The 16,541-nt window shown below is 50.0% G+C and overlaps 1 protein-coding gene across 1 annotated transcript in view; it reads right to left on the bottom strand.

Annotated features, from left to right (window-relative positions):
• LOC308569488 (SCO-spondin-like) overlaps window positions 1-16,541 on the bottom strand; it is a 198,326-nt gene that overhangs the window by 125,452 nt on the left and 56,333 nt on the right. The window contains exons 28-35 of the mRNA XM_081163402.1: window positions 15,562-15,962; window positions 13,244-13,474; window positions 11,142-11,348; window positions 10,042-10,278; window positions 7,412-7,534; window positions 5,181-5,275; window positions 3,118-3,355; window positions 870-1,022 (exon numbers count right to left, since the gene is read on the bottom strand). Coding sequence (XP_081019528.1) covers window positions 870-1,022; window positions 3,118-3,355; window positions 5,181-5,275; window positions 7,412-7,534; window positions 10,042-10,278; window positions 11,142-11,348; window positions 13,244-13,474; window positions 15,562-15,962 — 1,685 coding nt within the window. The remainder of the gene's footprint in view (window positions 1-869; window positions 1,023-3,117; window positions 3,356-5,180; window positions 5,276-7,411; window positions 7,535-10,041; window positions 10,279-11,141; window positions 11,349-13,243; window positions 13,475-15,561; window positions 15,963-16,541) is intronic.

The raw sequence follows: 16,541 nt of genomic DNA, 5'->3' as shown, positions 1-16,541 counted from the left end.
CACGTGACCCGGAAGTGTCTTCGGACGGCGCCGGCTCACGGCCTCTAGAGTGAGATGAGCGCACAACCCTAGAGTCTGTCAAGACTGGCCCGTACGGGCAGGGGTACCTTTACCTTTTACATAAGGGTATAGGAACACGGGTGGCACTGTGGGTTAAACCACAGAGCCTAGGACTTGCCGATCAGAAGGTCAGCAGTTCAAATCCCCTCGCCGGGGTGAGCTCCCATTGCTCAGTCCCTGCTCCTGCCAACCTAGCATTCGAAAGCACGTCAAAGTGCAAGTAGATAAATAGGTACCGCTCTGGCGGGAAGGTAAACAGCGTTTCTGTGCGCTGCTCTGGTTTTGCCAGAAGCGGCTTAGTCATGCTGGCCACATGAACCGGAAGCTGAATGCCGGCTCCCTCGGCCAGTGAAGCGAGATGGGTGCCGCAACCCCAGAGTCGGCCACGACTGTACATAATGGTCAGGGGTCCCTTTACCTTTACCTTTACCTTTACCTAAGAGTATATATATAAAGAAGATAAATAAGTTAATTTGTATATGCAGAAGATATTAAAAATAAATTTGAGGAACTGCAGAAAGAGGGGGAAGGAAGTCGAGTTTTAAAATGACAAAATGATTGTAAAATCAGTGAAATGTATATATCTGAAAAGTCTAAATATATATATTTTTAAGAGGAAGAAGCAGCTCCCTTCTCCTATGATGCCATGGGATGCTTGGAGGGCCATCTGTCAGGGATGCTTTAGTTGAGATTCCTGCCTTGCAAGGGGTTGGACTAGAGGACCTCTGGGGGACCCCTTCCAATTCTACAATTCTATGATGTCTCGCCCAGCATTATCCTCCCTCTTCCTGCTCCCCAGACTGACTCACCGATCTCGATGGAGCTGGTCAAAGCCTCTGGCATCTCTGTGCAATGGCGACCCCCGTTCTGGGAGGGCAGGCACTCTCGCCGCCGGACCACAACGCCGCGGCAGTCCTGGGTGCAGTTGGACCACGTCGCCCATTCGCTCCACACGCCGTCCACTGCACGGAAGGGGGAAGCGAAAGCGTCAGGGCAGGGGGAGCAGAGAAACAGACCTCGCAGGCAGTGGGTGAGATTCCCAGCAAAGGAAATCCTGCAGAACTCTCCTGGCTGGTATGCAGAGAAGAGCAAGAGAGGGGATCAAAGGTCTAGAAACAAAGCCTGATGAGGAACAGTTGAAGGAGCTGGGTAGGTTTAGATTGGAAAAGAGGAGATAAGAGAGCTGTCTTCAAATATTTCAAGGGCTTTCACATGGAAGAAGGAGCAAAATTGTTTCCTCCAGATCTGGAGGGTAGGACTCGAACCCGTGGCTTCCAATGAAAAGAAAGGCAATTCCGACTAAACATTAGGAGTAACCAAGATGATGGATTATGCCAAAATGGCAAAATGGACATGGAGAATCAGAAACCAAGGAGATAATAAATTTATTAAGGAATGGGGGAAATGTATAGATCATCTTAAAGATCACTGTATAGTGGTACCTCGGGTTACATACGCTTCAGGTTACAGACTCTGCTAACCCAGAAATAGTGCTTCAGGTTAAGAACTTTGCTTCAGGATGAGAACAGAAATTGTGCTCCGGCGGCAGCAGGAGGCCCCATTAGCTAAAGTGGTGCTTCAGGTTAAGAACAGTTTCAGGTTAAGAACGGACCTCCGGAACGAATTAAGTACTTAACCCGAGGTACCACTGTATACAGTTAAAAACGTTAGCAGGATTAATAGAGCAGTTGTAAGGTGATCATTCTGTGGTTACAAATGGAAATTTGAATATAAATTTGGATAATGTTATAAGATGCAGTATATAATGTGCTATGGAAATCACGGGGGAGCAGAGGGAAGTCTTAATTTTGGGCTCAAAAAATACGGGTTGTCTTATACATGGGGGCATCTTATACACGGGAAAATGTGGTGTGTCTAAATCACAGAGCCTAGGGCTTGCCGATCAGAAGGTCAGCGGTTCGAATCCCCTTGACGGGGTGAGCTCCCGTTGCTCGGTCCCTGCTCCTGCCAACCTAGCAGTTCGAAAGCACCTCAAAGTGCAAGTAGATAAATAGGTACCGCTCTGGCGGGAAGGTAAATGGCATTTCCGTGCGCTGCTCTGGTTCGCCAGAAGCGGCTTAGTCATGCTGGCCACATGACCCGGAAGCTGTACGCCGGCTCCCTCGGCCAATAAAGTGCGATGAGCGCCGCAACCCCAGAGTTGTCTGTGACTGGACTTAACTGCCAGGGGTCCTTTACCACTACCTTTACCATACACACACACACACACACACACACACACACAGTGGTACCTCTGGTTGCGAACGGGATCCGTTCTGGAGGCCTGTTTGCAACATGAGCAGAACAGAACCCGCAGGTCGCAATTCACCGCTTCTGCACATGCACGTGGTGTCATTTTGCGCGTCTGCACATGCGCAAGTGGCAAAACCCAGAAGTAACCCTTTCCTGAACTTCTGGGTCACCGGGGGACGCAACCTGAAAATGCTCAACCTGAAGCAAACGTAACATGAGGTATGACTGTATGACCATGAAAAATGGGCAGCATCCGGCTGAAAGCGCCCATTCCAGAGGTCTCCCCTTTGCTTGTCTACATGAGCCACTTCTCCCCTGGTTCAGCTCCAAGGACCCCTGCAGTTGCCCACAACTCCCTCCTCTGCTCCCTGTTGGGATACTGCTAGGGAGATAAAGTCCATCATGGCCCCAAGCCGTGTGCCGGACGATCCATCGATCTCCCGTAGGCACGCAGTATCATCAATTAGCGACATGAGTTTCTAGAAATTATCTTGCCACATTCCAGAGCTCATGCACACTCTTATCAGCAGATAATGCACAGCAAAAGTTGCACGCAGGAGAGCATTATTTACAAGCTTTATTCAGCGTTGATCAGAACAAAGAAAGACATGACTGCCTGTGTCAGTGTCTCCGACAGAGAGAGAAAACGAAAGCTATGGAAACATAAACATCCTGTGAACAGGACATGTGCAGACTCTCTGACTCACAAAGCCTGCTCCCTTTTAAGGTGGAACGGAAATATCCTAACACTCCCCCCCCTTCCTGCTCCCGCCATCCTCCCTCCTACCCCCCAACCCCTCTCACCTGGGCAGGCCACCGCGAAGCACTGCTGGGCCTGCGCTTCCTCTCCCAGGCAGTGCCGAAGGACATCGTCCGCCCGCCGGGTGCAGGACCTGCGGCGCACCTGCATCCCAGTCCCGCAGGAGCGGCTGCATGAGCTCCAGGGGGCCCAGGGGCTCCAGAGGCCGCAGTCCCGCTCGTCCGAGGGCAGCCAGCCGGAGGACTCCGTGCCGTCGGCGCAGTCGGCCAGGCCGTTGCACACCTGGGGGGCGGAGAGGGCAGGGGTCACTCGGGGCTTGTCCAGATGCCCTCCAAATTCAGCATCTGCCCGCACAAATATTGCCTGGAAGCTAAACCACGCCTGGTCTTCGCTGAAGATTCGTTCCGATATTTATGATGGTGGTAACGAATTCCACCTATATCCCCGCCTCTCCTCCAAGGAGTCAAGGCAGCGCGTGTGGTTCACTTCTCCATTTTGTGAATCTTTTTTGGGAGGGTGTTATTGGGTTATTGTTTTTATTTTTATTTCATAGAATCATAGAATCATAGAGTTGGAAGAGACCCCAAGGGCCATCGAGTCCAACCCCCTGCCAAGCAGGAAACACCATCAGAGCACTCCTGACATATGGTTGTCAAGCCTCTGCTTAAAGACCTCCAAAGTAGGAGACTCCACCACACTCCTTGGCAGCAAATTCCACTGTCAAACAGCTCTTACTGTCAGGAAGTTCTTCCTAATGTTTAGGTGGAATCTTCTTTCTTGTAGTTTGGATCCATTGCTCCGTGTCCGCTTCTCTGGAGCAGCAGAAAACAACCTTTCTCCCTCCTCTATGTGACATCCTTTTATATATTTGAACATGGCTATCATATCACCCCTTCACCTCCTCTTCTCCAGGCTAAACATGCCCGGCTCCCTTAGCCGTTCCTCATAAGGCATCGTTTCCAGGCCTTGGACCATTTTGGTTGCCCTCCTCTGGACACGTTCCAGTTTGTCAGTGTCCTTCTTGAATATATTTTATATATTGTGGGTTTTTTTCTGTGAACCACCCTGAAACCTCGGGTATAGGGCGGTATATAAGTCCAATAAATAAATAAATAAAATAAGTAGCCCAAAACAGTAGGATGTCAAAGCTGGTTGGAGAATAATAATAATAATAATTTTAAAAAAATATATTATTATTTACACCCCACTCATCTGGCTGGGTTTCCCCAGCCACTCTGGGCGGCTCCCAGCAAAATATTAAAAGCACAATAAAGGATCAAACATTAAAAACTTCCCTGGTCTGTTACATCCTTCAACCACTAGTCTCTCTTTCTATGGAAAAGAACCCAAACAAGGTCTGTGGGTCTCCAATAATAATAATAATAATAATAATAATAATAATAATAATAATAATAATAATAATAATAATAATAATTCAATTTATATACCACCCTTTATCTAAAGATCCTAGGGCACTGTACAGCATTAAGAACACGTTTTACAGAGCATCAATAATAAAAACATATTTAATGGCCGAAGGCTTAGGTGAAGAGGAATGATTTTGCCTGGTGCCTAAAGACATGTAATGAAGGCACCAGGTGAAGCTCCCTGGGGAGAGCATTTAATAATAATAATAATAATAATAATAATAATAATAATAATAATAATAATAATATATTATTTGTACCCTGCCCAGCTGGCTGGGTTTCCCCAGCCACTCTGGGCGGCTTCCAACAGAGATTAAAAATACATTAAAACATCAGTCCTTAAAAACTTTCCACAAGCAGGGAGCCACCAAAGAAAAGGCCCTATCCTTGTGTTGCCACCCTCCAGACTTCTTGTCAAAGAGGGGACATAGAGAGGGGCCTGGGACGAGCGCAAAATCTGGGGAGAGGCAGTCCTTAAGGTATCACAGTCCTGAGCTGTTGGTTCTTTCCCGAAATATTTGAGATCCCTTTTGCAGATGGGAAAGAGAACTGGATGGGTGGCTGGACAGGACCAGGGATGAGGGTAGTGTGAAATGAGACCTTTTAGAGTGGTTTGGGGGGGGAGAACATCTGGGCAGGGGAGACGGGGTGAAAGGCCCCCCCACAGCCCCCCATCGCACCTGTTTGAAGGCAATGCAGGCGCCATCCCCGCACGAGTACTCCGTACAGGGTCCCGCGGTCCGGTTCCTTTCGCCGGGACGGACCACGTGGCTCTCTGTGTGGGTCAAAGGAAAAGCCATGAGCATCACAGGAGGGCCAGCAGAGGAGGAGGAGACCCCACCCGTCCCCAGCCCATTGGGGGGGTCCGAAGAAGCCTTCCTTGGCTCTCCTCAGCAGCCGCCCCCACAAGACACACCAGGAGACCCTCGGTCAACTCCTTGGGAAGTGGAACATCTTCTGCGTTGTGTCAGGATCTTGTCCGGAATCTTGGACCCACCAGACCAGACTCTGAGCGGAAGCCCAGGCAAAGGACCCAATCTGTGCCAGATTTACGTATAAGCTAAACAAGCTACAGCTTAGGGCCCCACTCTCTTGGGGGCCCCCAAAAAAAATTAAAGGGAAAAAAACTGGATGTACATTTCCAAAATTTAAGATAAAAAACAAATAAAATGAAACCTGCATACAGCAACAGTGTTTTGTGTTGTGTAGGCTCCTATGACGTAAGTCATGGGTAGGCAAACTAAGGCACGGGGGCCGGATGTGGCCCAATCGCCTTCTCAATCCAGCCCATGGACCGTCCGGGAATCAGCGTGTTTTTCAATGCGTAGAATGCGTCCTTTTATTTAAAATGCATCTCTGGGTTATTTGTGGGGCATAGGAATTCGTTCCTTATTTTTTTCAAAATATAGTCCGGTCCCCCACAAGGTCTGAAGGACAGTGGACCAGCCCCCTGCTGAAAAAGTTTGCTGACCCCTGATGTAAGTCATGGGCCCCGCCTGCTCGCCTGCTCCCTGGTTTGCTCATTTTTCTATATAGGGTGCCTACATTCTGCACGTGCAAATGGCTTGAGATACCTATGAGGTCCATAAATGACCATATAGCATATATTCAACACAAGAAAACAGCGACAATTTGTTGTTGACAAAGGACAGCTGGACATCTAAAGGGTTCCATTACCTTCAGGAGCTGAGGGCCGCATCAAACCTCAATCTGGCCCTAGACCCTATGCCAACACCGCACTTCCAATTTGTGATTCCTAGGAACCGGTCTTCAGAGACAAGTCATCTCTGATTATGAAGGTACAACATCAGCCCTGGAAAACTGTGTGATCGTTCCACTCAGTTGCACATGAAAATAACCTATGCGCACGGGTGACGTCCAGCAGGCAGGATAAACAGGGCTTGGCTTGTTTATTTCGTTGCTATTTTGTTAATGTTGGTAATACAGTGGTACCTCGGGTTACAGACGCTTCAGGTTACAGACTCCCCTAACCCAGAAATAGTACCTCGGGTTAAGAACTTTGCTTCAGGATGAGAACAGAAATTGTGCGGCAGTGGGAGGCCCCATTAGCTAAAGTGGTGCTTCAGGTTAAGAACAGTTTCAGGTTAAGAACGGACCTCCAGAACGAATTATGTTCTTAACCTGAGGTACCACTGTATTGTTTTATAGACATGAATGCTGTCGTGCTTTGGGAATCCTATAACATGATTTTTGGTGTAACTGTGATGCTTATTTTTTAGTTTTTGTTAATAGCGTTACACAGATGGTAGTTGTTTAGTTTGCGATTGTTTCACTGATGATTTGTTAAGTATTCTATACAATTTATGCTGTATTCGTGATGTTTCGTTCTGGTTTTTTGATCTTTTGCTTGTAAGCCGCTTTGGGGTTTATTTGAATAAAAAGCAGCATAGAAATAGAAAACAAACAAAGAAACAAATAAAATGAAAACCACTTGAGCTGGGCATGCAGTTGTGTCTGCTCAGTCACTCTACCGTGCTTTGAATTTTGCAACCCTGGAAATACATTTGCCAGAAACAGAAGTGGCTGAGGGCGAATGTGGGAGGGGGGCAACAAGGGGAGAGACAAGGCAGACAACAAATTGGGGAAGGGGAGGGAGGAATGGGAATTGCTTAACACGCCCAGGCCCCTCCCACACTCCCAGAAACCTCTGCCTGAACGTCTTCGAATGGTTTCTCATGAGGACTGGAAGCTTGCTTTCAAAACTGGACTGATTTTTATGGAGGGGGTAGCTCAAGCGCATCAGATGCCCAGCAAAGCCCCTCTCCTCCTTCCCGGCCAGAGAAGGGAGCAAGAGTCTCAAATCTGGGCAAGGGGTATCTTGAGAGGGCCCCTTTTCACCCCACTTCCGTTCCAGCCGCCCGCCAGGCGAAGGCCACCGGAGGCTCCTTACCGCAGGCCATCTCGTCTTCTCCCTGGGGGCAGTCTGGGGAGCCGTCACACACCCGGGAAAGATTGATGCACATGCGGTTGTCGCAGATGAAGAAGCCGGGACAGGGCGGGATCTGCGTGGAGCCTGCGCCAGGAAGGAGAAAGGAGGGTTATTCCCAGGGAGACAGGATGAGGTGGGCACCTGAGATGCCTCCACAGGTCTCTTTCGAGAGGCTGAGAGTGGTTCCTCATTTCCCCCACCTTACAGCCCCTTCTCCACATTGAAACTGAATTGAATTGAAATACCGTATTTTTTGCACCATAACACTCACTTTTTTCCTCCTAGAAAGTAAGGGGAAATGTCTGTGCGTGTTATGGAGCGAATGCCTACGGATGACAGGGGGATCTGCTGCAGTCGTGAGCAGAGGATCCATGGTTACAGCCTGCACCAAAAAAATTCACGCACCCACTGTTGCCTGGGGCCACAATGGTGCAAAAACATGGTTACAAAGCATGGATCCACATGGATCCTCAGGATTTTTGCATTGGGCCACCCCAAACTCACCGTCAGATCACATGTCTGTGGCTGCAGCATGAACCACAAAAATCATATATCCACTGTTTCGTTTAGAATATTTTTTTCTTGTTTTCCTCCTCTCAAAACTATGTGCGTGTTGTGGTCAGGTGCGTGTTATAGAGCAAAAAATACGGTACTTTATTGTCACTTGTACAACTTGTATACAGTGAGATTACAGGAGCACCCCCCACTCAGCTCTCTTAGTCTTAATTCCCCTCGTTTACTGACACCCACCCACCAAACCCGAAAGTCAGTTGCCCTGTTGTTATCTTTTCATTCAGCAGCCTAACAGCCCACAATAGAAGCTGTTCTTCACCCTGTTGGCGTGGCTAATCCTGCTTCTATATCTTCTGCCCAAGGGCAGGAGATCAAGAAAGTGCTGGCCAGGGTGTGAATCATCCCTGAGAATTTTCCTCCCTCTCCTGAGGCAACTCACGGGACAGCCCATAATATCTTGTGCTGTATTCACCACCTATCCGTTGATGTCAAACCAGCGTCCCACACCGTGATGCAGTAGGAAAGGACACTTTCTATTGTGGACCGGTAGAAGGAGATCATCAGATGTTGATTGACGTCGTTCTTCCGCAAGACTCTGAGGAGATGGAGTCTCTGTTGGGCTTTCTTAACCACCTGGGTTGTATTGATTTTCCCAGTAAGGTCTTCACTGAGATAAACTCCTAAGAGACTCTCTCCACACAGTGGGGCTAGTTCTCCTCTCTTCCTCCCAAAGTCCAACACCATCTCCTTTGTCTTGCTGGTATTAAGGTGCAAGTTGTTCCCTAGGCACCATGTAGATATTTTTTGGATCTCCCCTCTAGACGCTGATTCATCACCATCTGTTACTAAACCCATTATGGTGGTGTCATCTGCAAACTTAATAATTATAGTAGACGGGTCAGATGATACACAATCGTATGTATACAATGAATACAGGTAGGGACTTAGCACACATCCCTGGGGGGTGCCAGTGCTGATTTTTAAGGAATTTGATGTTACATGTCCAGTCCTCAGATCAGTTTTTTTTAAGAAAAAATCCACAGGAAAACTCGCCAGCGAACTCCTGCCGTACACGTGCTCGTGCGCCATTTCCTCTAACGTGCACATTTTCACAGATCAATTCCCCCCCACAATTCCGTTAATTGGAATTTTGTTGAATTTGTAGCCCATCTTTCCTCCTGGGGGGGGGGGGCGAGTAGATCCACAGTGTCAACCTTTAAAACATTCTGAAAACAATTTCAGCTAAACCATCCTAAAAAACACTTGCAGTGAAAAACATTATTTCATTATCCCTGGGAATAATATTTGAAGGCTATTTGCACTAACCTGCGCGTTGATAGGCGCACCGCATTCCAAAATTTGGGAGGTTTTCAGAGGAGGGCTGCGTTTCGCTTCGCAAATTGTTCCAGAAAGGGCGAATTCGAAAGGGTTGCCTCTCCATGTGAACTGGAAGGAATTTCTTCCCCATCGCCAGTTGACGGGGCCTCGTTCCCACTGTCTAGACTTCAGCTTAAGCTCAGTGGCTCCCAAACTTTTTTTGGGGGGGCGCTAAAACTCATTCCCAGTGCCCCCTTCCCTATCCTATAAAAAGCCTTATTTAAAACAATGGTTTGCACGACCTGCTAAGGAAGGTAACAACAGCATAAAATTCAAAAGAACAACAATTAATTGCACATGTATTCAAGTCCCAATTACAGCTACTTAGTTTGATCAATTCAACAAAGCCGATGAACTTGATCAGAGCAGCAGACTCTTCATTTCAGGGCTGTGGGTTCGAGCTCCACGTTGGACAAAAGATTCCTTCATTGCAGGGGGCTGGACTAGATTACTCCCGGGGTCCCTTCCAACTCTACCATTCTATGTTTTCTATGATCCAGCAAAACAAGCCTTTCGGCACCCAGCTCCAAATTAGCTCCGGTGTGTGCCCTAGAGGCAGGGCAAGTTGGAATCATAGACTTGTAGTGTTGGAATGGTCCCCTGAAGGTTCTCTAGTCTGACCCCGGCCACGTAGGAATCGTCCACCCAGCCCTTCTTGTCATCTGCGGAAAGCCCTGGTCGTGGGGGCAGGATCTGCTCACCGCAGGTGTCGACGCTTTCATCCGAGTGGTCCTGGCAGTGGGGGGCGCCGTCGCACAGCCGGCTGTAGTGGATGCACTCTGCCCCGTGGGCGCAGGGGAACTGGTCCAAGCCGCAGGTGCGGTTGCACTGGAGCTCATCGCTGGCGTCCAGGCAGTCAGCTTCGTTGTCGCACACCCAGCCGCGCGGCTGGCACTCCCCGCTGTGGCAGTGGAACTCGTAGCGGCCGCAGGGTGGCGCTGCGGGGAGGGCAGAATGAGAGAGAGATAGAGAAAGGGAGAGAGAAGGAAAGAGGTCAAGATGTCCAGAGCAAGGCTCCAGGCGGAGGCAGCAGAAGCTCAAGGGCAGGTGTCGCATGGGTGCCCTGCCCTCCCCGCCGCCTTCGCCTCTGAAATCCCACGATATCTTGCAAGATCTTGCCGGAACCTGCTGTCATTGCAGCCCCTTTGCAAGGGCCACCAAGCAACCCAAATAGCAGAGACTTCGGTGCAGGGAGATAACACATTCCCATTTCACCCCTGCTTGGGAGAAAAATTCTCCCCAAGGATCCTGTCAGGGACTGCTGGACACTGGAGATTGGAGGCTGGCTTGGAAAAAGGGACCAGTGATCTGGGGGAGCCTGTAACAGCCAGGAGACGAGCGTCAGAGTCAGGAGAGTGAGAGCAGGATTGGAAGGTGAAGCAGAGGTGCAGGAAGAGGGAGAGAGAGGTGTCAGGGTGCTGTACAGCCCAGGGCTTCCCTGTGTCTCCTCCTCCTGCCCCCACCTCTCCTGCCCCACTGTCTCCCAGGACCAGAAGAGGAGTGAAGAGAGAAGAGCAGATGCAGCTGGCACACAGGCTTAGTCTTTGCCTGCTCATGCCCGCTTGGGCGCAAGCTGAGGTCGAGGCCTCTCTGTTTTGGCAACAACCTCAATGGGTAGCTGAGAGACGTAGGACTGGTGGACATGCCTCTCCCTAACTGGTAAGAGCTCTTGGGAACTCTAGATCAAAACATGGGGGCTGACGACAGCTGTGTTAGGGCAGCCTTGGCCCTTCCCACTAGGCAGCGCTACTCAGCACCGGGAAGGAGCTCTCAGTTTCTGGGTTTCATGGAGCCTGCTTACCCAGAGTCCTGTTCCTGGGGGACGGGTGAGTCGCAGGAAGACTGGGGGGCAGGGTGGCTGCCAGAGGTGTGGTCGGGGGCGCCGGGCAGTGCGGTGGCTTCTCATCGGCGCCTTCGGCACAGTCGCGCAGGCCGTCGCACACCTGGGAGCGGCTCACGCAAGCGCCATCCGGACAAGGTAACTGCCCAGGGGCACACGTCACACGGCCTGCGGGGGGGGAGGGTACGGTGAAGACCAGCCCACCATTCGCTCATTATACTGCCTTCCTTCAACCCTCAGGAGGCTTAGTTTGGTCAGAATCAAGTCTACCCTTCCAGAGTTAATGCTAAATAGATTGCTTCTGGTGGAAATTTGTGTTCTGGGCTTTTTAGACTCGTCTACCCATGTACTATCTGAAACGCCATCTCCATCTTCTCTTATAAACGCCACCTCCATCTCCTCAAAAGATTCCATCAACGGCGTCTCCAAAAATTTTTACACATCACTTGAGAAGACAGGCGAACTAATGCCAGTGTACTGGAAGAAGCAAAGATCACCTGTGTTGAAGCGATGATTCTTCAACATCAACTTCGTTGGACTGGTAATAATAATAATAATAATAATAATAATAATAATAATAATAATAATAATTTTATTTGTACCCCGCCCTCCCTGGCCCGACCCGGGCCCAGGGCAGCTAACATCATAAAACTAACACAATTGTGTGGAGGCCTGATGATCGTCTTCCAAAGCAACTACTCTATTCCAAACTTCAAAATGGAAAGTGTAATGCTGGTGGTCAACAAAAGAGGTTTAAAGACTCTCTCAAGGCCAATCTAAAAAAATTTAGTATAAACACCTACAACTGGGAAACACCGGCCTGCGAGCGCTCCAGTTGGAGAACAGCCTTGACCAAAGGTGTCATGGGCTTTGAAGACACTCGAACTCAGGACACAAGGGAGAAACATTCTAAGAGGAAGGTACGCTTGGCAAATCCACACCGTGATCAACTCCTGCCCGGAAACCTATGTCCCCACCGTGGAAGGACGTGTGGGTCCAGAATTGGCCTCCACAGTCACTTACAGACTCACTGTTAAAACAGTGTTTATGGAAGACAATCTTACTCGGCTACGAGGGATCGCCAAAGAAGACTACCTGAAACCCAAGGGGCATATTGGTTGCCAGATGTGAAATATATTGGCCCTATTTTCAGCTCCCCCACCCCACTAAATGGGACCGCGATGGCTTTGCTCGGCCTCCATAGTTGGAGGCTGCAGTGCTGCTGACTGCCAGTTGCTGGAACCCTCAAAAGGTAGCTTCTGTATTTGATCTGTGTTGTTTCTAATTTGTGTGAGTCCGGAAAAAAGGTGGGATATTAATAATCCATCAATCAATCGCAAACCGCTTTCAGCTTTTTAAAAAAACAATCAAGCAATGCACACGTTTTGTGAAATAAATATCAAGCGGTCAATAGCGCTTGTTCCATAACACCCATCAGAGCGACGGTTCAGGTAGGTAGCCATGTTGGTCTGCTGTAGTAAAACAAATTAAAAAAAAATCCTTCCAGTAGCACCTTAAAGACCAACTAATTTTGTTATTGGTATGAGCTTTCGTGTGCATGAACACTTCTTCAGATACACAGTGCGCATGCACACGGAAGCTCATACCAATAACAAACTTAGTTCGTCTCTAAGGTGCTACTGTAAGGAATTTTTTTATTTTAGTTCAGATCAGGAAACTGAAAATAATCAGGCCAGGTATGGTGGGAGAAGATGTGGAGGGAAGGAAAGGCAAACCTTAAGCCTGCAAGAAACATCTGAATCGCGTTGGCCATCTTGATAAACCTGGATTGCAGCTCATCGCTGCTGGAAATCCCCCCAAGATTACCAAAGACGCTTGACAGGACCTTGTGAACCTTCAGTGTAGAACATCAAAACCTTCGGGGTCTACATAGCGCAGCATTCCCTGCACGGACTGGCAGTGCCTCTCCAGGGTTTGGGGGTCCAGGGGCCTTTCCCAGCTGTAACTGGAGGGGACACTGGGTGTGTGTGGACGGGAGCTGAGACCTTCTGCATGCGAAGCAGCTGCCCTGCCATCGACCTACGGGGGATGACCGCTCTCACCTGGGCAGAAAGCTTCATCCATTCCGGCGGGACAGTCCTGCTTCCCGTCACAAAGCAGAGCTTGGGGCAGGCACTGGCCGCCGGGGCACTGGAACTCCCCAGCCGGACACAGGCAGCCGCTCTCGTCGCTGAAGTCTCCGCAGTCGTCGTGCCGGTCACAGCGGTGGATGTACGGCAAGCAGCGCCCCGTTGCACAGCGGAACTCGCTCGGCCCACAGGGGGGCCCGCAGCCTGAGAAGGGGTTGTTTTATTGTTTATTATTATTTCTGCAATTTACATGCCACCCTTTATCCGAAGAGGTACGACGTTAAAAGCATAATTTACATAGCATAATAAGAAAGGACAAATTTAAAAAATCACAGGTAAAAATCCCGCCCCAACACATTTTTAAAAGGCCATGGATTGTCTAATGGCTGAAGTTCTGGTTAGAGAGGAACATTTTTGCCTGGAGCCTAAAGGTATATACCGTATTTTTCGCCATATAGTACGCACTTTCCCCCCTCCAAATATGAAGGGGAAATCTGTGTGCGTCCTATGGGGCGAATACAGGCTTTCGCTGAAGCTTGGAGAGCGAGAGGGGTCGGTGCGCACTCTCCAGGCTTCAGGAAGCTATCTGCAAGCCTGGGGAGCCCGTGGGAGTTCCCACAGGGCTCCCTAGGCTGCAGATAGCAGCCTGCTGCCTGGCGCGTAGGCGCCCTGATTCAGAGTGCCCCGCGCGCTGGGCAGATATCCGCAGCCTGTTGCACGGAGCGCGGGGCACGCTGAAGCAGAGCACCCCGCGCTTCGGGCAGACATCGGCCAGCCCCACAAGCTTGGGGGACAGCGGGGAGGCGGAGCGCCGCCATACTGCTGTTCCCCGACCTGGTTTGGTTTCCCCGACCTGGTTTTTGGGGGGAAATAAAGGGGGGGGAATTCCCTTTATTTCCCCCCGAAAAAACTAGGTGCGTCCTATGGGACGGAGCGTCCTATGGGACAAAAAATACGGTAATGAAGTCACCAGGCGAGCCTCCCTGGGGGAGAGCATTCCCTAGACTGGGAGCCACTACAGAGAAGGCCCTGTTCTCGAGTTGCCACTCTGCAGACCTCATGGAAATAGCACACGGAGAAGGGCCTCTGATGATGAACGCAGATTTCGGGATGGTTTATATGGGGAGAGGCAGTCCTTGAGGTATTGCGATGCTGAGCCATTTAAGGCTTTATAGGTCAAAACCAGCACTTTGAATTGGGCCCAGAAACTCATTGGCAGGCCAGGATCATTGTAATATGCTCAAACGGTCTTGCTCCAGTGAGCAACCAGGTTGCCCAATTCTGCACTAGCTGAAGTTTCTAAACAGTCTTCAGAGGCAGCCCCATGCATCACACTGTGCGGTAATCTATCCTAGAGGTCACCAGAGCATCAACCATGGAAGTTAGGCTGTCCTTGTCCAGATAGCGGTGCAGCTGAAGGAAGGCCCTCTGTGCCACTGAGGCCACCTGAGCCTCGAACGACAGCAAAGGATCCAGCAATATCCCCAAGTTATGTACCAGCTCCTTAAGAGGGAATGTAACCCCGTTCAGAGCAGGCGACCTCCCAGCCATCTCATCTGGGGAACCACCCACTTACCTGGTTGAGAGAGGACACGCCAGGACCTCTGTAGGCAGCCAAACTCCGCCAACCACCCACAAAATCTGCCAAACTCCACCACAATTGCTCCCTCCAAACCTCCTTTCTCAAACTCCAACTCTCCACTGGCCTCAAAGGTCAGTGCAAAAGTTCATGGGGTTGCTAGCCTTTCCCTTTTTGTGGCATTTTTGCAGCTTCCCTGCTCTTTTCAGGCGGTTTTTGCCCTTGCAGAAATGATCTCTTTCAGCTTCTGCCTTCTGGAAGAAGGTACTGTACAGGGTTATAAAGACTAGGACTAGCCGCCTGAGAAACAGTTTCTACCCAAATGCAATTCTGGTTTTAAACGCAGTATAAGGAGTCTCTATAGGAGTATATTGTATTTTAAAATGGGGTTTCAGAGTTTTTAGGGGTTTTTGAATGTCTTGTGTAGATGTTTCAATTTCATTGTTCTGTATGGGACAATGACAATAAAGATATTATATTGTATCGTATCATATTGTTCGGCAGTTTAAATCAATTTACTTAATTATTTCCCTGCGCAGACCATATACAAGAGTCAAAGATGTCTAAGTGGAGAGACACCTGCATACCCATTTTTATGCACACTTTACTCCAGACAGAATTCCACTTGCCCCCAGGTCAGCTGGTAATCTCTCCCTGCGCCCCCCCCCTGCATTTCAGCTGCTCTGAGTGCCTGCCTTTGCTCTGCGCTCACCCGCCTCGTCAGAATGATCCGCAAAGCCGCAGTCCAGTTCCCCGTCGCAGAGATGCTCACGGGGGATGCAACGCCCGTTGGCGCAGCGGAACTCCTGCAAAGCGCAGGCAGGCAGTGGGCAGTCCCTCTCGTCCGAGCCGTCGAGGCAGTCTGCAGTTCCGTCGCACCGGTATCCCCAGGGCACACACTGCCCGCTGGCGCACTGGTACTGGTGAGGGGCACAGCTCAAGGTGCAGAACTCGTCCGAGCCGTCCCCGCAGTCGTCCTCGTTGTCGCATGCCCAGGCGCTGGGCACGCAGCGCCCGCCTGTGTGGCAGGCGAACTCTGTCTCGGCGCAGCGGGGCGATGTGGCACAAGGTTCTAGGGGGGTGACGCACTGCCACAAGCCAGCCTCACAGGAGCTGCAGAAGGGAGAAGTGTCAGAAAGAGCGGGATGGGTGTGAGGTGGGCACTGGGGCCGTCTGAGGCTCAGCGCAGTGCCACAAGGAGAGGTCATGGCACGACAGCTACGGCCATTCCTGGACCAGGAAAAGTTGGCCACAGTAGTTCGCGCATTGCTTACTGCAGGACTGGGCTGCCACAATGTGCTCTTTGCAGGGTTTCCTTTCCAAAATTTATTTACACAGAGCTAAATAAAAGATATACAGTGGTACCTCCAGTTGTGAACAGGATCCATTCTGGAAGTCTGGCTGTATCCCGAAGTTTTTGCAACCAGAGGACCACTTCTGAGCATGCGCAAGCAGTGAAACACTTCCAGGTTTGCTGCTTTCGCAACCCGAAGTTTATGTTACCCGAGGGTAATATAACCCGAGGTTCCACTGTATATCAGAGCAGTTTACAACCCCTGGGGTACAGTGCAGAATGAACATTGTGTTGCACTTGTAAAGGTAAAAAAGGTAAAGGACCCCTGGATGGTTAAGTCCAGTCAAAGGTGGCCATGGGGTTGCGGTGCTCATCTCGCTTTCAGGCCGAGGGAGCCG

Source organism: Podarcis bocagei (genome assembly GCF_964188305.1).
Source record: "Podarcis bocagei genome assembly, chromosome: 12".
Lineage (NCBI taxonomy): Eukaryota > Metazoa > Chordata > Lepidosauria > Squamata > Lacertidae > Podarcis > Podarcis bocagei.
The sequence above is the reverse complement of the archived record's forward strand: the minus strand, read 5'-3'. Positions and strand labels throughout refer to the sequence as shown.